This window comes from Engystomops pustulosus, chromosome 5 (assembly GCF_040894005.1).
Source record: "Engystomops pustulosus chromosome 5, aEngPut4.maternal, whole genome shotgun sequence".
Classification (NCBI taxonomy): Eukaryota; Metazoa; Chordata; class Amphibia; order Anura; family Leptodactylidae; genus Engystomops; species Engystomops pustulosus.
This window is the reverse complement of record NC_092415.1, coordinates 140,576,133-140,600,899: the sequence shown is the minus strand read 5'-3', so window position 1 is coordinate 140,600,899 and position 24,767 is coordinate 140,576,133. Positions and strand designations below refer to the sequence as shown.

At 42.6% G+C, this 24,767-nt stretch overlaps 1 protein-coding gene across 5 annotated transcripts in view; it reads right to left on the bottom strand.

Annotated features, from left to right (window-relative positions):
• The window catches only part of ITPRID1 (ITPR interacting domain containing 1), a 101,576-nt gene that overhangs the window by 5,600 nt on the left and 71,209 nt on the right, over window positions 1-24,767 (bottom strand). For all 5 annotated transcript variants that reach the window (XM_072153229.1, XM_072153230.1, XM_072153232.1 and 2 more), the window contains 4 exons: window positions 7,452-7,528; window positions 4,664-5,830; window positions 2,449-2,576; window positions 332-443 (listed from right to left, as the gene is read on the bottom strand). In XM_072153229.1, coding sequence (XP_072009330.1) covers window positions 332-443; window positions 2,449-2,576; window positions 4,664-5,830; window positions 7,452-7,528 — 1,484 coding nt within the window. The remainder of the gene's footprint in view (window positions 1-331; window positions 444-2,448; window positions 2,577-4,663; window positions 5,831-7,451; window positions 7,529-24,767) is intronic.

Genomic DNA, 24,767 nt, shown 5'->3' with positions numbered 1-24,767 from the left:
GTTTTTTGTTTGCTTGTGAATGGATAAATATACTATATGTTACTACAGCAGTAATTCAATGGGATATTTTTCATAACTTTTATTAAATTTTACAAAATTAACTTTAAAAGCTGATTCTACATAAAAGCTACAAATTGCTACAAAAATGCTAAAGTATGAACTAAACTAAAACTGAACTAAATTAAAAATGTGCTAAAAATTACATGGGAATGGGTGTTTAGAAAACATTGTTCAATAGTAAAATGTAATCTATATTAAAGTAAACACTATAATCTTATTTTAGGGATATAAAGTCTGATACAATCTGAGAATATTTTCATTTTGCACATACCGCAGCAATGGTCTCCTTCACCTGATGGGCTCGGGCATCCAAATTAAACTCCAACTCTATTGCTTCTCTTAGAACATTTTGACGTAACAAATGCAATCTTCTCATATTTTCTCTAAAAACAAAATAATGGAAAAACAATGAAAGTTATGAATCACTATGGGCTCATAGCAGCTTGTTTCATGCATCTGTATCTATAATACAGCCATCTGCTTAAGGCCTACAAGCTACACGTAATATCCTGAATTGCAATGGATGCACTTTTACAGTAAGTTTTACATTCAGTACAGAGCACTGTTCCTCATACTGAATTCAGTACAATGAATAATATGGTAACACAGCCGAACATACACTCCCAGGACACTTTATTAGGTATACCTGTCCAACTGCTCGTTAACACTTAATTTCTAATCAGCCAATCACATGGCGGCAACTCAGTGCATTTAGGCATGTAGACATGGTCAAGACAATCTTCTGCAGTTCAAACCGAGCATCAGCATGAGGAAGAAAGGTGATTTCAGTGCCTTTGAACTGCTGATCTACTGGGATTTTCACGCACAACCATCTCTAGGGTTTACAGAGAATGGTCCAAAAAAGAAAAAAACATCCAGTGAGTGGCAGTTCTGTGGGCGGAAATGCCTTGTTGATGCCAGAGGTCAGAGGAGAATGGGCAGACTGGTTCGAGCTGATAGAAAGGCAACAGTGACTCAAATCGCCACCCGTTACAACCAAGATAGGCAGAAGAGCATCTCTGAACGCACAGTACGTAGAACTTTGAGGCAGATGGGCTACAGCAGCAGAAGAACACACCGGGTGCCACTCCTTTCAGCTAAGAACAGGAAACTGAGGCTACAATTTGCACAAGCTCATCGAAATTGAACAGTAGAAGATTGGAAAAACGTTGCCTGGTCTGATGAGTCTCAATTTCTGCTGCAACATTCGGATGGTAGGGTCAGAATTTGGCATCAACAACATGAAAGCATGGATCCATCCTGCCTTGTATCAACAGTTCAGGCTGGTGGTGGTGGTGTCATGGTGTGGGGAATATTTTCTTGGCACTCTTTGGGCCCCTTGATACCAATTGAGCATCGTTGCAACGCCACAGCCTACCTGAGTATTGTTGCTGACCATGTCCATCCCTTTATGACCACAATGTACCCAACATCTGATGGCTACTTTCAGCAGGATAATGCGCCATGTCATAAAGCTGGAATTATCTCAGACTGGTTTCTTGAACATGACAATGAGTTCACTGTACTCAAATGGCCTCCACAGTCACCAGATCTCAATCCAATAGAGCATCTTTGGGATGTGGTGGAACGGGAGATTCGCATCATGGATGTGCAGCCGACAAATCTGCGGCAACTGTGTGATGCCATCATGTCAATATTGACCAAAATCTCTGAGGAATGCTTCCAGCACCTTGTTGAATCTATGCCACAAAGAATTGAGGCAGTTCTGAAGGCAAAAGGGGGTCCAACCCGTTACTAGCATGGTGTACCTAATAAAGTGGCCGGTGAGTGTATGTTTCTATCTATGCGTTTGCCATTCACGCTATTATTTATGTAAAACTCAGGTAAGACATATAAAAACCATTAAATATATGAATATATCACATGGACCGGTTTAAAAAACTGACCTGTGGATGTAGGTCAATTCCGTTTCACTAGCCATGTCTCTTACCATCAAGCACGATTTATAAACATGTTCATGTCTTACACAGAATACAAATCTGCACACTAGCAAAAAAAAACCTATCATACATTACATTGCAATGCACTCAGCACTGCACCACAAAACTGTCATTTTGTAGTTTTTTAATGTTTGTGGTCCTTCAGAAAGGTCATCAAAATCTGATGAGTGGGGGCCATTAATCAGGACCCCCAAACTGACCACTGCTTCTGGCAGCCTCCAGCACAGATGCTGAAAGTCTACATCCTTTCTCCATGTATTGGCCAGACCCTGGAACTGCAGCTTAGCTTCTCTTAATGTGAATGTTAACTTGGCTCCAGTTTCTGGATCCAGACCTTAAAGCTGGAGCTGGACTGGACTATTTAGAGGTCAACAATATCATTAAAGTGAAAAATCCCTTTGATCAATACCTTGAATTTTGACTTTACCTTTCTTCCCTTGTAAATAAATTATAACATCCAGCTTGCTGTTCTGTCAGACGTTGCTCAGTTTCTATTAGCTTCTCCCGATATTTCTGACATGCTCGTTTCATATTTTCTACTTCCTCATCTTTATTCTGTTAAGGATACAATTTATTTTAGAAACTTCATAATAGTGTATTAACCCAGGCACTTTCTTTAAAGGAAACCTTCCATCTCGGATCTACCTATTAACCCCTTAATGACCTGGCCTTTTTTGTTTTTTCATTTTTTTTTTCACTCCCCACCTTCAAAAATCTATAATTTTTTTTATTTTTCCATGTAGAGCGCTGTGTTATGGCTTATTTTCTGCGTAACAAATTTCACTGTATAATGCCGAATTGGTAAAAATGGTGAAAAAACGCATTTTCGCAGTATTCTTATGGGCTTGTATTTTACATCTTTCACTTTGCACCACAAATGACATATCTACTTTATTCTTTGGGTCGTTCCGATTACAGGGATACCAAATATATCCGAGTACGCACAACCGCCGGCTCTGCATAGAGAGTCTATGGAGAGCGTGGACGAGTGCACGCAGCTACCAGGAGCTGCACACTGAAGATCTTGTAGTAGGAAGATCCAAAGGCTACTAGGGGGTGGAGTAGCTGCACCGTGTAGCTTCAGCTCCGGCTACACCACGCCCCAATAGCCTCTTTCACATATTTGTATATTAGGTGATAAAAGATTTATAAAGTTACAGCCCACTCAAGGATTAGCCCTAAAAAGGGTACCCATGCCATTTTCTGGTTGAACCTGCCACTGGATCTTCCTTAAAAGGTAGATACGAGATGGTAGGTTTCCTTTAAAGTCAAGTATTGCAGAAACAGGAGTGGAAAGTAAAGCAATTTGTGCTGCTGTGTTAGCTTATAGGAAAATATGATTGTATCTGCCTCTTAGATCTGTGGAGTATAGTGGTATATTTACTTTTTAATCTCATATGTTATGATTTTTTTTCCTGCATCCCTCTCAAATATATGAAATAGACTAAGGTATATGACTTAAATAAGTATAGGTTAGAGGTTACTTGTAACTATGAAAATGCTGTGTAATCTGTAGGTAGTGTATTGTACTTATACCACTACTTGAGTAGTCTCGAATGCTTGCAACTTTCAAATCATCCTTTTTAGTTACTTATACCAATAAAAGGTATCAACAACTAAGGACTGATACTTTTCATCTATTGATATCTCTGTATGAGCAGTTGATAGGCTGTTAATCATTGATAAGATAGCCCATTGATTAGAGTCCTGGAAACAATGTTGAAACAACCTATGGCAATACAGGCAGTCCCCGAGTTAAGTACAAGATAGGTTTTGTAGGCTTTTTCTTAAGTTGAATTTGTATGTAAGTCAGAACTGTATATTTTATCATTGTAAACCCCAGCCAAGATTTCTTTGGTTTCTGTGACAATTGGATTTAAAAAATTGTGGGTTGTCAAGAACCAGGATTAACAATGCAGGCAGTCCCCGGGTTACATACAAGATAGGGTCTGTAGGTTTGTTCTTAACTTGAATTTGTATGTAAGTTGGAACTGTATATTTTATCATTGTAATCCCAGACAGAACTTTTTTGGTCTCTGTGACAATTGGATTTTAAAAATGCTGGGTTGTCATAAGAATCAGGATTAACAATAAAGCTTCATTACAGACACCTGTGATAACTGTTATAGCTGTGTATTGTAGCCTAGGACTAAAGTACAATAAATTACCAATATCCAGTTGTCCGTTTGTAACTAGGGGTCGTATGTAAGTCGAGTGTTCTTAAGTAGGTGACCGCCTGTAAATCTTAATTGCAGACACATTTCATAATGTGTTACAGCTGATCATTGTAGCCTAGGGCTAAAGTACAGTAAATAACCAACATCCAGAGATCCGTTTGTAACTAGGGGTCATCTGTAAGTCGGGTGTTCTTAAGTCGGGGACCACCTGTATCTATATTTTAACTGGATAGCTTTCAAGTCACAATATGAAGCAAACCACATGAATGACATTGGCTACCCGAATAGTATTTTGTATATTTCAGCATTCTGTAGATATTATTCACAGAAATGCATTGAATGTGCATTGATTACTAAAGCAGATATTATCTAATAACCACACAAAATTCCCAGTTTATTCACAAGAGACAGATATAATGACATAATTTCACTTGTTGATGGATGTGTGGGGTGAACCATACATACCAGTGATATAGTGATTAGTGACTCCCTCAATAACTTCAGCGTATCAGTTAACTCTCTTTCTAGGTTGACGTGAGGAGAAGTTCTCATGGATGCATCATGCCTGTAGCTTGTTGGGCTTTGTTGGATACAGCAGTGATAGCAGTGGCAGCAATGACAACAATGGGTGCTCAGAGGTGAACGTGGAGAATGATATGGAGGCCAGAGAACAGTATCAAATGAATGTGATTCTGTGAGATAACAGCTCCTTTGATGCAAATTGTGATTGTTAGTATGACATTCATTCCACCACCCCACATCAGTCTGACTAAAGGCTTCCTTCCGCTCTGTATTGTGCTGTAACAAAGCATGCACTTCACTTCTGTTAGTATTTTTGCTATAAACACTATTAACTCTATTGGGTCCATCATTTGGATCTTGTGACCAGTTTGAAGGCATCTGAATGGTCACCGACTTATAAATATTTGTGCTTAATTCCGTTTGAAATGTGCTCTTTTTGTCTTGGTCGCTAGAATTTTGCTCCCCATCTGAGTAATCTATAGATTCCTCTAAAGTATGGACGTGGCATCCAGAGCTTTGTAGGTCACTCGTGGGGGATGGTGTCCATTTTAGGCTGTATAACTCCACTGAACACTCATCATCTGCAAACGAATCTCTGTCACTGTCATTCTTTTGAAGATCACTTACACATTCTTCAGTAAAGTCTGGCATTGGACTAGGATGTATATTATTAGGGGATTCCGGGATGCTACCGCTGATATCACTTATGAAATGGGTGACATAAAAGGGATAGTCAAATTCTGTAGGAACCTCTGGAGACTGTGCACGAGCCTCATTGACTGAACCATCCAGATCACGTTGCAGTAGGCAGCTGTTGCTGACTGTATCTTCTTCATTACTGATACCTCTTGGTGCCGGCTCTTGACTTTCTGTTTTTTGTATATTCTCTTTATCATTAATATCAAAACTCTGAAACACATCTTCACTATTTATTGACAATGACTTCAACTTTTCTTTCTTTCTTAAAGTAACATTTGCGCATATTTCTGAAGATTCAGTAACGTGAGTGACATTAGCATATTCTTGAGTTTCCTCATAAGAAACAGAGAAATCTGCTTTCTCTCTGAGAGTGGTCTGGCTATCATTACTTTCTGAACTTTCATGCAGTTTCTGAAAACAGAGAAGAAAACAAATTTTTACAAAAAAAAATTACTTGGATTACTGTGAGTATGGAAACACTGCCACTGTCTACTGGGCTGTCAAATGATGTGGTGGAGGAACCAACCTGCGGTCATTAAAACCTAAAACTTGTTCTAGATATTTCATCATTGGAAATGCATCTAAAATAGTTTGCTTGCCTTCTCTTGCAGTCAATATAATGCATATCCAGTATTAAAGGAACTCAGTATTATTTTCAGCATACCCTCTTTTATATTGAAATTACCGTTTACCTATTAAAAGTATATGGAAAGTAGCAGATAGCAGTCACTTTTTGACTCTGATGACTCACAAGTAACAGTTAAAGTTACAAGAGGAAATGGCGTCATACCCAGCCTGTAAGCTTTGTGGTGTAAAAGCTGGGTTAATTCAAAGAGGCTGCCCATCTCAATTAACCCATTTTAGCAGCCTTTAATTCATCACCAAATAACTAGGTCCAAGTTCTCTAAATTCCCTACTGGAGAGGAAATATGGCATTGCATAGCCTTAACTGAATAACCATTTTATACCACACACCATTTGGGAAAATACATTTAGAAAACTTTTCTAATGTTAGAGCTTAATCGAAAAAATGACATGGTTATTACCAGAAATCAGCTGACTGCAAGTAGGATTATACTATGGTTATTTCTGTAGCATTCCACATGCAGTTTTTGTGGCAGTTTAAGAGGGGTAGTTGTACATTGGAGATGAATGAAACATCCCAGATGAGCTTCTATAAAAAATCTGGTTTCATATCAATTCTGTTTTGTCCAAACCAAAGTTATTCCAATTGTCCAGGAAAAAACCTTTATTTTTTGTGAAAAGGTTCTATCTTATATGTGCAAATTTTTCACCTTTTTATATTCTCCTTGCCTGTCCTCCCTTTATCATCAAAGAATCAACTAATACATATATATAATTGTCTCTAATGCACAGTAATGGGAAATATAAAGGACATCTACCACCACATTTAGAGGTGGTAGACTGTTCCCAAACGGATGCTCTTTCCTTAGGGGTGATGGAGGACTCCTGCTGGCATGCTTCGGGTCATCTTCTATAATGAAATATTGACTCCAAGCACCTCCTGGCTCTGTAAGAATCTAATTTATTCATGTCCCTTCTGTTCTCCTGACCCCATGTAGGCTGGCCGCAAGCGCAGCAGACTGCCAGTGATGTCATGGGGCTTTTTGTTCATCTTGCGCATGCGCGATAGCTACTGTCCTTGCGCAGCTGGGTGCAGAAAGCCTACATGGGGGAGGAAAACAGAAGGGGCGTGAATAAATTTATAAAATTCCAACAGAGACAGGAGGCGTTCGTCTAGCCAATATCAATATTTCATTATAGAAGACGGCCCGGAGCATGCCAACAGGAGTCCCCCATCACCCCGAAGGTAGCGAGCATCCTAAATGTGGTGGTAGATGTCCTTTAATACTTTCTCCTAGATTCACATTTATCAATGATGGCTCAAAAGCTGCATCAAGAACAGCATGTGAGATTCTAGCTTGAAAGCTAACAAAAAGAAATTTGAGGAATATAATTTCTTGCTAAAATAAATAGCAATTGGATTATTATTTATAAATATGTGATTTACCTGCAAGGGTAAAGGCTCTGAAGGGTCTTCTTGAAATCCACTACTGTCAGACTGGCAGCTGTTTGTTCTGGTCATTTCTGTAAAATGATGTGTTTTCCTTTTTATTACAAATGCAGTCATGTAATAAAACAGCCGATTAATGCAAAGTTTCCCCTTTTCAAAAGAAAATGGGTGTACCATTAACTCTATTGGGTCCATTATTTGGATCTTGTGACCAGTTTGAAGACATGTGAATGGTGATTGACTTATAAATATTTCCGTTTGAAATGTGCTCTAAGCTGGGTGCTCAAAAGTCCCTGGCTAACAATCTGCAGGCTAGGGGTTCTTGTGATCCACAGAAAAGTTACATTTTCCCAGGCTTTTACATACAATCTAATAGTCAGTAGGACATTGTGGGGACTGTGAGCCCTCTTACCTACTCTATTCCTCTGTGCAGTTGTGCCATCATAAGGATGGGTGGCCATAATGTGTGAAGTTCAGCATAGGCACCTATAGTCTGAAGATCTATGAAAGACTTTTCTAATCTTGGTATGTGACCTGTGCAGGGGTCATTATATAGGGAAACATGGAGGATGTGATGTAGTCAACATTATTACATTGGGAAGTGTCAATTTATTTTGAGCAGCTAGCTAAAAACTGCTAAATTTTAGGATTTTTTTAAAATATAGATATATACAAGGAAAGGTAATAAAATGACACTATGAAGATTTAAATATTTAGTTCAACATAAAAAATGATTGTAAATACTGGAGTATAAGGCAATTTGAATATAAATAGAGGTATCTGATTTTACCATAAAACACAGGGAAAACTTATTGACTACAGAATAAGCCCAAGGTGGGAAATGCATTGGTCACACCCTTCCCCACTAATGAAATGCCCAGCAGCTTCTCCAGTAATAAAATGCCCAGTAGCTTCCCCCTCGAATGAAATATCCAGCAGCCTCTCCAGCAATATAATGCCCAGCAAAACTCCCCCCACTAAAAAAGTTACCAAAGTCTCCCCACTAATCAAATGTCCAACATATATATCATCAACATTATTTTAAAAAATGTAACATTTTTTTTAAATTTTACATTTTTTTAAATAAGCGCTGGAGAAAAGTATATAAGTATATAGATTTTTCTATATACATTAATATATGCAGAGTGGGGCTTTTTCTATATAATACTAACGTTTTACATCTGGGGTTGTAGCCTTGTACAATCGATCATTTTCTGATAACACCTTTTTTTCTAACTCATTCCTAACTGCCCACTGTCTTAAGATGACAGTCGTGCAGGTCCCTAGTCTGTAACAGTGTCTTTTGGCGTCACTGCAATTTCTCCTGCGATCTGATGGCAGGAGCAGGATGGGTCTCTGGGTATCAGAGACTGCCAGAGACCCAGGGTGACGGTAAAAGCAGTTAGTGGCAGTCATTTTGGGCTCTTAGAGGGTTAACTAGAGTTGCTAGGTGTTGGTAGACCCAGTGCAGCTCTCTGTACCCAGAGAAACGGTTTCCCTCTGTAATTGGAGTTCATAGAGATGGGCCAGTTACAGTGGAAAACTTATAAAAAAAGACAAAATTTTGGAAAAGTGGAAATTGTTCCCTTCGATCGCAGATGATACCTGTGATTTAGCCGGACTCCCACTGGAGCCGCTAATGGTGGCTATATGCTTATTAAGATAGCCCTAGAAACACACTGGGGCACATTTAGGTTCGCACACCACATTTCCGTCAGGTTTCCCAACTATTTCCGACTATTTTACTTTCATGTGACACAAATCGGGGGCCATGTCCGTCGGACAACCGACTGATTCGGACTGAGCGCGGGATTTAAAAATCAAATTGTGACGCAAGACCTGCACTCACATGCACTGGGAAGAAGAAGGTGAACTCCGGTGGACCTCAGCAGGGAAGCGACACATGCAGGATATCGGGCACACAATGTAAGTGAATCGCACCGGACTTCATCCTCGTCGGACAACGCACCTCTGGGATCGTGACAGGACCGGGTAAGTAAATGTGCCCCACTGCGTTTAGTTCCTCTCATGACAATGCCATATGCACTACAAACATATTGGGACTGTGTGGAATGGTGAGGGTTTATTTTGAGCTAGGGGGAGCTCTGGGTACTGTTCTTGTAATGACAGGTAGCTTTACACGTGGGCTAGCTAGGGACAGTCTCATATTCATGCTGTGTAATGCACCCAATTTGCAAATTCATGGTCACTTTGTGCAACCTCCCTACTTCTTCAAGAGCAGTAAGATCCATCCGATTTTTTGAGTTTTCATTCTATCATTGTGTGAGGTTATCATTCGTAATCATTGGAGATGAGCGAACATACTCGTCCGAGCTTGATGCTCGTTCGAGCATTAGCGTACTCGAAACTGCTCGTTGCTCGGACGAACACTTCGCCCGCTCGAGAAAATGGCAGCTCCTGCCGTTTTGCTTTTTGGCGACCAGAAACAGAGCCAATCACAAGCCAGGAGACTCTGCACTCCACCCACCATGACGTGGTACCCTTACACGTCGATAGCAGTGGTTGGCTGGCCAGATCAGGTGACCCTGGGATAGACTAGCCGCTGCCCGCGCTGCTCGGATCATTCTGTGTCTGGATGCCGCTAGGGAGAGAGCTGCTGCTGGTCAGGGAAAGCGTTAGGGTGTTCTATTAGAATAGTGTTAGGCAGGAGTGATTCAACAAGAACCCAACAGCCCTTCTTAGGGCTACAATAACGTTATACTTTTTTTTTTTTGTTTGCTTGTGGCTGGGCTTGCTGGCACTAGTAGTGCAGCTAGTACCATATTGTGAGGAATTTGCAGGGGGACTTGCTACCGTTGTGTTTAGCTCTTAGTGACACACATATCCACCTCAAACACCAAAGTGGGAAAATTTATAAGGGGTTTGATTTCAATTAGGCACAGTCTGCCATTTACTTTTTATTTTACGTTTATTTTTTCATAACTCAGCGTCATCTCATCAGTGTGCTTTCATACTTGGCTAGAAAATAGCCATAGGAGAATCCAAACGGCTTACTTACACCTACAGTAGCGTTATATATATTTGATTTCTGGTTGATCTGCTGGTGGCTGTCCTTGCTGCAGTGCATCTACTAGCAAATTGTGAGCAATTTGTAGTGAGAGTTGCGACCGCTGTGTTTTGCGCTTAGTGACGCACATATCCATCGCAAAGACCGAAGTGGGAAAATTTATTAGGGGTTGGATTTCAATTAGGCACAGTCTGGCAGTTTCTTTTTATTTTACGTTTATTTTTTCATAACTCAGCGTCATCTCATCAGTGTGCTTTCATACTTGGCTAGAAAATAGCCATAGGAGAATCCAAACGGCTTACTTACGCCTACAGTAGCGTTACAGGCAGTCCCCGGGTTACATACAAGATAGGGACTGTAGGTTTGTTCTTAAGTTGAATTTGTATGTAAGTCGAAACTGTATATTTTATCATTGTAGTTCCCGACAATTTTTTTTTTTGCCCCAGTGACAATTGGAGTTTCAAATTTTTTTGCTGTAATAGGACCAAGAATTATCAATAAAGCTTTATTGCAGACAATTTTAAGCTGATTATTGCAATCTGGGACTATTTTAAAGCATCCAGAGAGCTTCACCAGAGGTCACAGTGGGCAGAGGGGTCCGTCTGTAACTATGGGTTGTCTGTAAGTCGAGTGTCCTTAAGTAGGGGACCGCCTGTATATATATTTGATTTCTGGTTGATCTGCTGGTGGCTGTCCTTACTGCAGTGCATCTACTAGCAAATTGTGAGCAATTTGTAGTGAGACTTGCGACCGCTGTGTTTTGCGCTTAGTGACGCACATATCCATCGCAAAGACCGAAGTGGGAAAATTTATTAGGGGTTGGATTTTAATTAGGCACAGTCTGGCAGTTTCTTTTTATTTTACGTTTATTTTTTCATAACTCAGCGTCATCTCATCAGTGTGCTTTCATACTTGGCTAGAAAATAGCCATAGGAGAATCCAAACGGCTTACTTACGCCTACAGTAGCGTTATATATATTTGATTTCTGGTTGATCTGCTGGTGGCTGTCCTTGCTGCAGTGCATCTACTAGCAAATTGTGAGCAATTTGTAGTGAGAGTTGCGACCGCTGTGTTTTGCGCTTAGTGACGCACATATCCATCGCAAAGACCGAAGTGGGAAAATTTATTAGGGGTTGGATTTCAATTAGGCACAGTCTGCCATTTCCTTTTTTATTTTACGTTTATTTTTTTAATAACTCAGCGTCATCTCATCAGTGTGCTTTCATACTTGGCTAGAAAATAGCCATAGGAGAATCCAAACGGCTTACTTACGCCTACAGTAGCGTTATATATATTTGATTTCTGGTTGATCTGCTGGTGGCTGTCCTTGCTGCAGTGCATCTACTAGCAAATTGTGAGCAATTTGTAGTGAGACTTGCGACCGCTGTGTTTTGCGCTTAGTGACGCACATATCCATCGCAAAGACCGAAGTGGGAAAATTTATTAGGGGTTGGATTTCAATTAGGCACAGTCTGCCATTTCCTTTTTATTTTACGTTTATTTTTTCAAAACTCAGCGTCATCTCATATGGCATAGCAGTGTGCTTTCATACTTGGCTAGAAAATAGCCATAGGAGAGTCCATATGGCTTACTTACGCCTACAGTAGCGTTATATATATTTGATTTCTGGTTGATCTGCTGGTGGCTGTCCTTGCTGCAGTGCATCTACTAGCAAATTGTGAGCAATTTGTAGTGAGACTTGCGACCGCTGTGTTTTGCGCTTAGTGACGCACATATTTATCGCAAAGACCGAAGTGGGAAAATTTATTAGGGGTTGGATTTCAATTAGGCACAGTCTGCCATTTCCTTTTTATTTTACGTTTATTTTTTCATAACTCAGCGTCATCTCATCTGGCATAGCAGTGTGCTTTCATACTTGGCTAGAAAATAGCCATAGCAATAGGATAGCATTGTTTGGTTTTAAAAACTAAAAAACACAAAAAAAAACTAAAAAACACAAAAAAACACAAAAAAAAGTAAAAAAAAAATTAAAGTTATAACTTTCATTTTCAAAATGTTTAACCCGAGGGCTAGGGGTAGAGGACGAGGGCGGGGACGTGGGCGTCCAACTACTGCAGGAATCAGAGGCCGTGGTCCTGGGCGGGGTGAGACACCACCTGCTGATGAGGGAGCAGGGGAACGCCGCAGAGCTACACTCCCTAGGTTCATGTCTGAAGTTACTGGGACTCGTGGTAGAGCACTGTTGAGGCCAGAACAGTGCGAACAGGTGATGTCGTGGATTGCCGACAATGCTTCGAGCAATTTGTCCACCAGTCAGTCTTCCACGCAGTCCACCCATGTCACCGAAATCGGCACTCCTCCAGCTCCTGCACCTCAGCCTCCTCCCCCCCAGTCTGCCCCCTCCCAGGAAAATTTGGCATTTGAACCGGCATACTCTGAGGAACTGTTTTCTGGACCCTTCCCACAGTCACAAACCACTTGTCCTGCTGCTGCTGAGCAATTTTCCGATGCCCAGGTTTTCCACCAGTCGCAGTCTGTGGGTGATGATGACCTTCTTGACGTAGTGGAAGAAGTGTGTAAAGAGGTGTCCGACGATGAGGAGACACGGTTGTCAGACAGTGGGGAAGTTGTTGTCAGGGCAGGAAGTCCGAGGGGGGAGCAGACTGAGGGATCGGAGGATGATGAGGTGACAGACCCAAGCTGGGTTGATAGGCCGGGTGAACACAGTGCTTCTGAGACGGAGGAGAGTCCTCGACCAGAACAGGTTGGAAGAGGCAGTGGTGGGGCCAGACGGAGAGGCAGGGCCAGACCTCGTGCATCAGCGCCAAATGTGTCAACTAGTGAAGCTCCCGTGGCGAGGGCTCCTGCGGCGAGGGCTAGATTTTCAGAAGTCTGGAGGTTCTTTAAGGAAACACCGGATGACCGACGGACTGTGGTGTGCAACATTTGCCAAACCAGGATCAGCAGGGGTTCCACCACTAATAGCTTAACTACCACCAGTATGCGCAGGCATATGAATGCCTAACACCCCACTCAGTGGCAACAAGCCCGTTCACCTCCGGCCGTGCACACCACTGCTCCTTCCCCTGTGTCAGCTGATAGTCAGCCCCCTGCCCAGGACCCTGCCACAAAAACCCCATCGTCGCCTCCACGATCCTCCACAGCATCCACCAGCGTTCAGCTCTCCATACCCCAGACGCTGGAGCGGAAACGCAAATATAGTGCAACCCACCCGCACGCCCAAGCCCTTAATGTCCACATCTCCAGATTGCTCAGACTGGAGATGCTGCCCTATAGGCTAGTAGAGACCGAGGCCTTTCGCAACCTCATGGCGGCGGCCGCCCCTCGGTATTCGGTCCCCAGCCGCCACTACTTTTCCCGATGTGCCGTCCCAGCCCTGCACCAGCACGTGTCAGACAACATCATCCGTGCCCTGACCAACGCCGTTTCTGACAAGGTCCACCTGACCACGGACACGTGGACGAGTGCTGCCGGGCAGGGCCACTATATATCGCTGACGGCACATTGGGTTAACTTGGTGGAGGCTGGGACCGAGTCTGACCCTGCGGCTGGTCATATACTGCCGACGCCAAGGATTGCGGGGCCTACCTCGGTCCAGGTGTTTCAGGCCTACTATGCCTCCACCTCCTCCTCCGAACTACCATCCGTGGGCATGGCGCCATCAGTCGGTAGCTCTAGGCACAGCAGCAGTGCCGTCGCTAAGCGACAGCAGGCGGTGCTCAAACTGCTGAGCCTAGGCGATAAAAGGCACACCGCCCAAGAACTATTACAGGGCATCACGGCGCAGACTGATCTGTGGCTGGCACCGCTGAACCTGAAGCCAGGCATGGTTGTGTGTGACAACGGCCGTAACCTGGTGGCGGCTCTGCAACTCGGCAGACTGACACATGTGCCATGCCTGGCCCATGTGTTAAATCTGATAGTTCAGCGTTTCCTCAAGACATACCCCAATCTGTCTGATTTGCTCACGAAGGTGCGCCGCATCTGTGCGCATTTCAGGAAGTCCAGCACAGATGCTGCCACTCTCAGGGCAGCGCAGCGCCGCCTCCAACTGCCCGCTCACCGACTGTTGTGCGACGTGCCCACGAGGTGGAATTCAACACTGACCATGTTATCCAGAGTTTACCAGCAGCGCAGAGCGATTGTAGACTGCCAGATGTCAACTTCCACCAGAACTGGTAGTCAGGTCAGTCAGCTTCCTCAAGTCTACAATGAGGAGTGGACATGGATGTCTGATATCTGTCAGGTGCTGAGTAACTTTGAGGAGTCAACACAGATGGTCAGTGGCGATGCCGCCATCATCAGCCTCACCATCCCGCTGCTTGGCCTGTTGAAAAAATCTCTGATCAGCATGAAGTCGGAAGCTTTGCGCTCGTCACAAGAGATGGGGGAAGAAGATTCCCTTGTTGATAGCCAAAGCACCCTTAGGTCTGTTTCTCAGCGCATATCGGAGGAGGTGGAGGTGGAGGAGGATGAGGAGGAAGAGGAGGAGAATGTTGGCGAGACACAAGAGGGGACCATTGTTGAGTCCTTCACTGTTCAGCGTGTATGGGCAGAAGAAGAGGAGTTGGAGGAGTTGGAGGAGGAGGAAATGGACAGTCAGGCCAGTGAGGGGAGTGAATTCTTACGCGTTGGTACTCTGGCGCATATGGCAGATTTCATGCTAGGCTGCCTATCCCGTGACCCTCGCGTTCAAAGAATTTATTCCAGCACCGATTACTGGGTGTTCACTCTCCTGGACCCACGGTACAAGCAAAATCTTTCCACTCTCATCCCTGGAGAGGAAAGGAGTGTGAGAATGCATGAATACCAGCAGGCCCTGGTGCACAAGCTGAAACAGTATTTCCCTTCTGACAGCGCTAGCGGCAGAGTGCGTAGTTCTGCGGGACAAGTAGCGAGGGAGAGTAGGCGAGCAGGCAGCTTGTCCAGCACTGGCAAGGGTACGCTTTACAAGGCTTTTGCCAGCTTTATGTCACCCCAGCAAGACACTGTCACCTGTCCCCAGTCTCGGCAGAGTAGGGCTGATCTTTACAGAAAGATGGTGAGGGAGTACGTAGCTGACCATACCATCGTCCTAAATGATCACACAGCTCCCTACAACTACTGGGTTTCAAAGCTGGACATGTGGCACGAACTGGCGCTGTACGCCTTGGAGGTTCTTGCCTGCCCTGCCGCTAGCGTCTTGTCCGAGCGGGTTTTCAGTGCAGCTGGTGGCATCATCACCGATAAGCGTACACGCCTGTCGACTGACAGCGCTGACAGGCTGACGCTTATCATGATGAATAAAGCCTGGATTTCTCCTAATTTCCAATCTCCACCAGGTGAAGGAAGCTCAACCTGAATAATTTATCCACTCCTCCTCCTCCTCATTTTCCTCCTTCTCCTCCTCTTTGTACAGTAAAGCAGAGGAAACTGGCTATTTTTTTACAGGGCCCACTGGCTCTAGCTATAGTACTTTATGCATTTAATTTTTATGGAGGGCCACCCACCCGGTCCTCTGTTTTAAACAATTTTTGGGAGTGCCACATACAGGCACTCAATCTATTCAATTTTTCTGGAGGGCCACCTACCTGCTCCTCTGGTTTGAAAACTTTTTTGGACTGCCACATACAGGCACTCAATCTATTCCATTTTTCTGGAGGGCCACCTACCTGCTCCTCTGGTTTGAAAACTTTTTTGGACTGCCACATACAGGCACTATCCAAATTAAATTGTCTCCATAGCAGCCTCCACACGTTGTCTCCATTGCTACCTCCAAAAGTCGTCCATATAGCTGCCTCCATACATCGTCCCTTTATCAAACGAGGTGTGTCAGGCAGAAATTTGGGTTGTTTTCATGGATTCCACATCAAAGTTGTTAACTTTGTCGCCACCCAGCTGTGTTATCCACAAAATATACTGGCAAACTTTTATCATTTACCAATATTATTTCAGCGCTTCTTGCGCTTCTGTTTCCATTCCCCTCACCCGCCATATCCTAAACTTATAAGAACGCTACTACACTTGATCTTATACAAAAGGTTCTTAGAAGTGCTGTTTGGGGAGTAGCCTAGAGACACGGGCTTGGATTGGCGAAAGCTCGCCTGGCAGCGGAGCGCCAGCTCCATGCCAAGATCCAACTAACATAGTTTTAACTGCAGCACCTTTAATCTACTACTAGTTCACTGCCTCCATACATGGTCCCCTTATCAAACGAGCTTTGTCAGGCAGAATTTTGGGTTGTTTTCATGGCTTCCACAACAAACTTGTTAACTTTGTCGCCACCCTGCTGTGTTATCCACAAAATATACTGGCAAACTTTTATCATTTACCAATATTATTTCAGCGCTTCTTGCGCATCTGTTTACATTCCCCTCACCCGCCATATCCCAAACTTATAAGAACGCTACTACACTTAACTTGGTGCACGCTGGGACCGAGTCTGACCCTGGGGCTGGTGATATACTGCCGACGCAGAGGATTGCGGGGCCTACCTCGGTCCAGGTCTTAAAGGCCTACTATACCTCCTCCTCCTCCCACCCCTCCTCCACCTCCTCCTCCTCCGAATTACTATCCGTGGCCATGGCGCCATCAGTCGGTAGCTCTAGGCACAGCAGCAGTGCCGTCGCTAAGCGACAGCAGGCGGTGCTCAAACTGCTGAGCCTAGCCGATTAAAAGGCACACCGCCCAAGAGCTATTACAGGGCATTCCACATCAAACTTGTTAACTTTCTCGCCACCCTGCTGTGTAATCCACAAAAGATACTGGCAAACTTTTATCATTTACCGATATTATTTCAGCGCTTCTTGCGCATCTGTTTACATTCCCCTCTCTCGCCATATCCCAAACTTATAAGAACGCTACTACACTTGATCTTATACAAAAGGTTCTTAGAAGTGCTGTTTGGGGAGTAGCCTAGAGACAGGGGCTTGGATTGGCGAAAGCTCGCCTGGAAGCGGAGCGCCAGCTCCATCCCAAGATACAACTAACATAGTTTTAAGTGCAGCACCTTTAATCTACTACTAGTTCACTGCCTCCATAATAATAATAATAATAATAATAATAATAATCTTTATTTATATAGCGCCATCATATTCCGTAGCGCTTTACAAATCATAGGAAACAAATACAAATGTAATGTAACAGAGCACAACATTTGTATGGAACAACAGGAGTGAGGTCCCTGCTCGCCAGAGCTTACGGTTTATGAAGATGATGGGGTAACACGAGGTAAAAGAATTTTTAATGGTCAAGCCATTCTTCTTAGGGAATAGAACAAAATATAATAAATGGAATTGCTGTCGCTTGAACCACTCAGCCGTCACCAGGTCCAGGGTGAATGGGACTGCATAGAAGTCTGGTGCCTGTTGGTTGCTGGATAACAGATGGGAGGACGACACAGGGCGGGTTAGTAGAAGAGTTAAAACTTCATGCAGTTAATGAGTGTTATAGGCTTGCCTAAAGAAATGGGTTTTAAGAGCACGTTTGAAACTTTGGAGGTTAGGTATTAGTCTGATAGTCCGGGGCAGAGCATTCCATAGAATTGGTGCAGCTCTAGAGAAGTCTTGGAGACGCGAGTGGGAGGTCCGCACTAGGGTAGAGGTTGATCTAAGATCACTGGCGGATCTAAGAGCACGGGTTGGGCGATAGACTGAGATAAGAGAGGAGAGGTAGGGGGGTGCAGCATTATACAGAGCTTTATGGATGAGGGTTATTATTTTAAACTGTATTCGAAAAGAGACTGGCAGCCAGAGCAGCGACTGGCATGAACTGTAGGCATACATGGTCCCCTTATCAAACGAGCTGTGTCAGGCATAATTTTGGGTTGTTTTCATGGCTTCCACAACAAACTTGTTAACTTTGTCGCCACCCTGCTGTGTAATCCACAAAATATACTGGCAAACTTTTATCATTTACCAATATTATTTCAGTGCTTCTTGCGCATCTGTTTCCATTCCCCTCACCCGCCATATCCTAAACTTATAAGAACGCTATTACACTTGATCTTATACAAAAGGTTCTTAGAAGTGCTGTTTGGGGAGTAGCCTAGAGACAGGGGCTTGGATTGGCGAAAGCTCGCCTGGCAGCGGAGCGCCAGCTCCATGCCAAGATCCAACTAACATAGTTTTAACTGCAGCACCTTTAATCTACTACTAGTTCACTGCCTCCATACATGGTCCCCTTATCAAACGAGCTGTGTCAGGCAGAATTTTGGGTTGTTTTCATGGCTTCCATGTTAACTTTGTCGCCACCCTGCTGTGTAATCCACAAAATATACTGGAAAACTTTTATCATGTACCGATATTATTTGAGCGCTTCTTGCTCACCTCCTTTGGTTCCTCTCTGCCACCCATTGGTTTGAAGCCTGAGTCCATTTAGGGTATGTCGCCATGCCACTCTCTAGCCTTCCGCTGCTGCCGCTGCCTCTGCATGAAGTCCCCTATAGTGTCAGGGTCAATTATTGGATGTTTTAGATGCTATCTAGCTTCATTCTGTCACTCTGTCATGGCCATGCTGTTGCCCATAATTTTGGCATAATGGTGCGATTAAGCAGCCTCAGAGGCATCCATGCATGCTGCCCCTGCTGTTTCCTGTCCATTTCCGTGGTGTTTCCATCCTTTTCTGAGGTTCCCAGGTGTTTGGCCAAGCTTCCCTGTGCAGATCCTTGGTCCCCTTGAAAAATGCTCGAGTCTCCCATTGACTTCAATGGGGCTCGTTATTCGAGACGAGCACTCGAGCATCGGGAAAAGTTCGTCTCGAATAACGAGTACCCGAGCATTTTAGTGCTCGCTCATCTCTAGTAATCATGTATGAAGGCTGTTTTGTCTTTATTAAGTATTTATGTGGGATTTCTTTCATGGACTGAATCCCCATTTTGTTGTATTTTAAAAATGTTCCCAGGGGTCTTTCATGACCTCATAGCGAGCATATAAAGTAAAAAAAAAAAGTAACAAAAATAACTAAATACGAATTTATATTTCCCAATTAATTAATAAAAAAATCCCTGCCTACACTATAAAAAGCACTGCCATAGTTGACCCGTTTGTTCCTTTTTAACTAGCCCTAGGTGTCAAAAATGAACTACACCAAAAAAATGAAGTTAGGGTCTTTAAACCACTATATCTGTGCACATTTGCTAAAATGGCATCAAAACCTTTTCAGATCTTTCAGATTTCAGTCACTGATAGGTTAAACCAATGTGTTTACTGAGTATTGTAAGTAATCAATGAAAGACCTAGACATTGATTTTCATAATTTTAACAAGGAACAGAACTAACTGTATGGCTACAATATGTCAGACACAGATACTCCCATACTCAATGGAATAATGCACATAGTAGTGATGAGGTTGGCACATTTGGATAATGTAATTGTACTCAGATAAGTAATGTGTATATTTACGACTTTGAGATTCACATAATACCATAAAGTTACATAAGCTTTGCAGCGTTGAGTGGTTTTACTGTGCCTTACTACAAAATATCCATTAGGTGGTGATATCAGACTACTTTTCTAGTAGTTCTGTAAGCAATTCTATACTATAGATCATCTGACTGCAGCAGGTGCTGTACACTGTCATTTGCACAATGCATGTACAGGCAGTTCCCTATTTAAGAACATCCGACTTACAGACAACTCCTAGTTACAAACGGACCTCTGGTAATTGTTAATTTACTGTACTTTAGTCCCAGGCTACAATAAACAACTATAACCTTATTAAATGTGTCTGTAATTAAGATTTATGGTTATTCCTGGTTCTTATGAGAACCCAACATATTTAAAATCCAATTGTCACAGAGACCATGGTTGGGGTTACAATAATAAAATATACAGTTCCAACTTACATACAAATTCAACTTAAGAACAAACCTACAGACCCTATCTTTTACGTAACCCGGGACTGCCTGTATATGGTGGCCTTTTAGCTTACTATATAGCTATTTTATTTACAATATACAGGCAGTCCCCGGGTTATGTACATGATAGATTCTTAAGGTTTGTTCTTAAGTTGAATTTGTATGTCAGTCTGAACTGGTATATTTTTACAATTGCAAATGCAGAAAAAAAATGTTGTCCTTGTTCCAAATGTATTATCAATAAAGCTTCATTATAAAACACCTTACATTACAAAAACACCTTGGTTATTGCAGCCGGGGACTAAAATAAAGCATCCAGAGAGCTTCACCAGAGGTCACAGTGGGCAGAGAGGTCCGTCTGTAACTAGGGGTCATCTGTAAGTCGAGTGTCCTTAAGTCGGGGACCGTCTGCATATGAAACTCTTACAATACAAGTTAAGTATTCATGCAAATCTTCAAATAAACCATCATGTAAAGCACTTCAATTGAGTTAAGTATAGGACTATAGGAGATATAGTCGAAATAAATAAAATGAGAATAAAATCCTTAGTAATGATAAGATATGAAAATATAGGATATATATGAAATATATCATATTATCTTTATATTCTTGTTATTCATTTTTAATATTTTTCCTACTGACAAAAAATAATGTATATGAAAAATCTGATTGGATTCTGAAGTGAGAGTGCTGTTAGATTATTTTAATCCTAACATTTTCATTTATATCGTGCAACACCCGCAATAGCTTCAGAGAACCTCACCTCTGATTTGGGGAAATAATAAAGCTAGTGTGCCATCTCATCAAACTATAAAGACTATGGTTGAACTTGAGGTTTGAAGTATATATTGTACTATACAACGCATTAGAATTAAAATTTGCATATATTATTACATTAACTACACCATCCAAACATGTTTAATCTACATATTTATTTGAGAAGGTAACCTATACGCCCCATGTTTACACAAAATGTAACACGCCTGGAGGTTTTCCATTCACTTTATTACACATACAGTAACCACTATGACTCTGTCTCCTTATAAGTTTTGCATCAATATAAATATAAATTTTTCCCTAAGGTCCCCGGAATGTTTTTCAGACCTGGCACCTGCTGCTCAGCCTAGGGGGGTGCCAAGTTTCTTCTATGTAAGTAAAACTGACACCCTTAATAAATATTGTTCTAAAGTGTTTTTGTACACAGAACCTGTCAGGGCGATTTGGGGCACTAAATCAAGTACAGGTTGTGGATTACAGGTTTACTGTTCCAGATCGTCCTGTTTGAGATCTCTCCATGGCTGCTTTAAAAAAACTATATAATAGGTCCATAGGACACTAAACATTTGTAGTTTAGTGTCCAAAATTGCCCTCACAGGTTCACTTGAAAGTCATCTTATATTTTACTGCTGAGTCAATCATACAATTTAAGATAACCAATAAGCTAACACCCTAACTGTGTTGGGTTCTTACTATAGCAATGGTATAGACTAAAGGACCTGGATAATGTGTCCTAAAGGTTGGAACCAACTAATCATAAAATAATGACTTATTCTAGTGATATGTCATCAGTTGAGTAACCATCATGTTCAGGGGTATCTCCAAAAGTAAAGCAAATACTGTAAATGCCAGGAATCTATGTGGGGTACTAGCCCATGTGACCCCGACTCAATCCGGAAACAACGATATTCATGCTGTGTTACACATTATAATATATATGCACAATCTCTGCCATAACATAGATGGTTGCTTGTCTCAACATCTACTTGCTACATGAATACAATTATCTAACATGTGCAACTCCCCTGCCGATGCATAGGCAGAGGAGTAGTTGCGGATAAGACCCGTTGTCTGTGTGTCCCCAGTAGGTGAGCCTGTACAACTAACTTCAGGATCACATAGTCAGATAGAGGTAATTAGCAGTGGTAGACAATGCCTGGATAGGCAAGGATTAATTGTATTTAATGTTATTATCCATTGATGTTCCACCTTTGTAACTGGAGTGTGATTGGAGAGTGAGACCACCTGACCAGAGTGTAACAAAACCCCTGGACAGGAAATGGCAATCTCTCTTGGTGCTGAGCTCTCACCTCATGAGGAGCTCTTTCCAGCAAGCTCTCTTATCAGAGAGACCCTTAGAGCACAAGCTCTTGCTACAGGCCTCCTAGGCCTCAGCTCACCTTATACAACACTGAGTGACCAGAGACAGTGTGAGATACACCTTCAGTATCTCACACAGAAGACCCAGGACAAGCTGCAGCTTCCAGCATTGGACACAGCTACCTTCCAGTCTGCATCTCCAAGATCACTCCCAGTAATCCGGCATCTGTATGGAATCGTTTGGCACGTTTTCTGCTGTTGGTTCGAATAAAGAACTGTAAGATATTTTTGCACAACGTTGCCTCCGTCTGGTCCCTGCTACGGCTGTCACCATCAAGGGCTCCCCCATCTATGATCCAGGGACTCATACTACAAACACTAAGGGGTTGCCCCAGGGAGAACCAGTACATCAGCCTCTCTCTCATCTAATTTCTTGCACACACCACCCACTGGAGTCCTGCCAGGCTGTAGGACAGCCCTCCAGTCCCCATACCAAGCACCACAACACTAGTGTGCCTAGGCCGCAACCGCCAGCAACTCCGGTATTCTGGGCCCGGCTGCCTCCAGGCTCCAAGAAAAGGCTAGGCCCTGGTGGGGGATGTTGCACATGCACAAGTCTTGTAAATTGCATTTTTTGCTACCCTCCCACTTCCTGAAATGTATGGTGAGGGCTAGGACTAAGTTACTAACTCTTAAGGCATCTGCAAATTCACAGGAACATAGGCCCGATGGGCCGTAGCCGGGCGGGCAAACGTCCGGAGAGGAGGAGGGGTGACCCCTCTCCATAAAGATGCACTGCGCTCAGCCGTGCATACGGGGAAAGATAGGACATGTCCTATGTGTAAGGCACCGTAATGCTCAGTGCGGCCATTGCCGTCTATAGGGGCCATATATATGTCCCCCATACTGTCATGTGAATGCAGCCTTAAACCACTTTTCTAATGTAAAAGCGAGCAAAGGACTCCAGTCCTCCACTTTAGTCAAGTGTAGCAAGGCCGTGTCCCGAATGTATGATGAGACCTGTGCCTTATTATTATTATAATAGGTGCACACTGCATTGGGGTAGTGGGTATCCAGAATAGTGTGACAAACTCTAATCTTGATATATTCCCTCCCCCAGTGTATATTTAACCAAGGTACATACAATGACAATAACGTACATGCACATGCAATATAACAAATATATTGACATACATCACTTTTTATTAGATTCCTTGCGATTTGTTGATAAATGGCAAAAAGTTTCATTTCAGGATTTTGGGCGCTATTGTCCGTTAAAGGGTTCACCACTGGGAATAATTGTTTTTACATTTTGATAGCTCCAGACATTTGGGACGCTGTGATACCTGTAATAACATGTTATGGATTTTATTTGTTTATTTTTATATAATTTCTAGGGAAAGGGGGTGATTTGAAATCTTAGGATTGTTTTTTCATTAACCTTTTTAGGCCCCCTATATAAGGGTCTGATTGTTCCTACCATATACTGCAGTACTACTGTATTGCAGCATATGGCATTTTTGCTAATAATCTGTGTTGGTCTGCCACTGAGAGACCAATTCAGATCTGTCCAAATGACAGCTCCTGGAGTGTAGACTCCTGGCTGCCGTGGCGACAGATTGTCACCCTCCGATGACATCAAGGGGAGAGTAGTTGACGATCCTTGCCAAGATGCCACCAGCATTTGAATACCTGTGGGTGTTATAGGTGGGTGCTTCCTACAAAATGCAGCAAACACCTGAGCTGTATGGACAGGGTTCAGTAGATGAGACCTCTACATGGACAGGGTTCAGTAGATGAGACCTCTACATACTTCGTGTAATACCTTGTGACGTACAATGACATCATAAATAGTTTTTATGTTACGTTTTATTTGGTGTTATCAAATATAAAGTGAAAAGAGCAAGTTCTATGGATTGCCGGAGCACTGCACATGATTGCTGTTTGAGGACCTGGTTTTTTAGGAACATGTAGGCGCTTATGAATAAATGCATGGGCATGATAAGTTGCCTTAGCATGACTGTAAGTGCAAGTATAAATACAGCCCTGTTTATGGGTGGAGTTGTTTTGTCACTTCGGCTACTGAAATCTGTATAGCAAAAGTGTTATGCTACTCAGAGATTCAAAGCTTTCTGGTGCCCAAAGCTAGATCACCCAGTACTAGCCACACTAACATTATGGCTTAACAGAATTTTTTTAAATATTGATGTTAATGTCAAAGATTGTTTTGATTTTTGATGTATGAAATATGTATATATTGTATTGTATAATCTTTGTAAGAAAAATAAAGTGTTATTTTTATAAAAAAAAAAGATTGTTTTGATTTTTGTCTCTTCCAATATTCTCATTGTGATCCTGCTTAAATTCT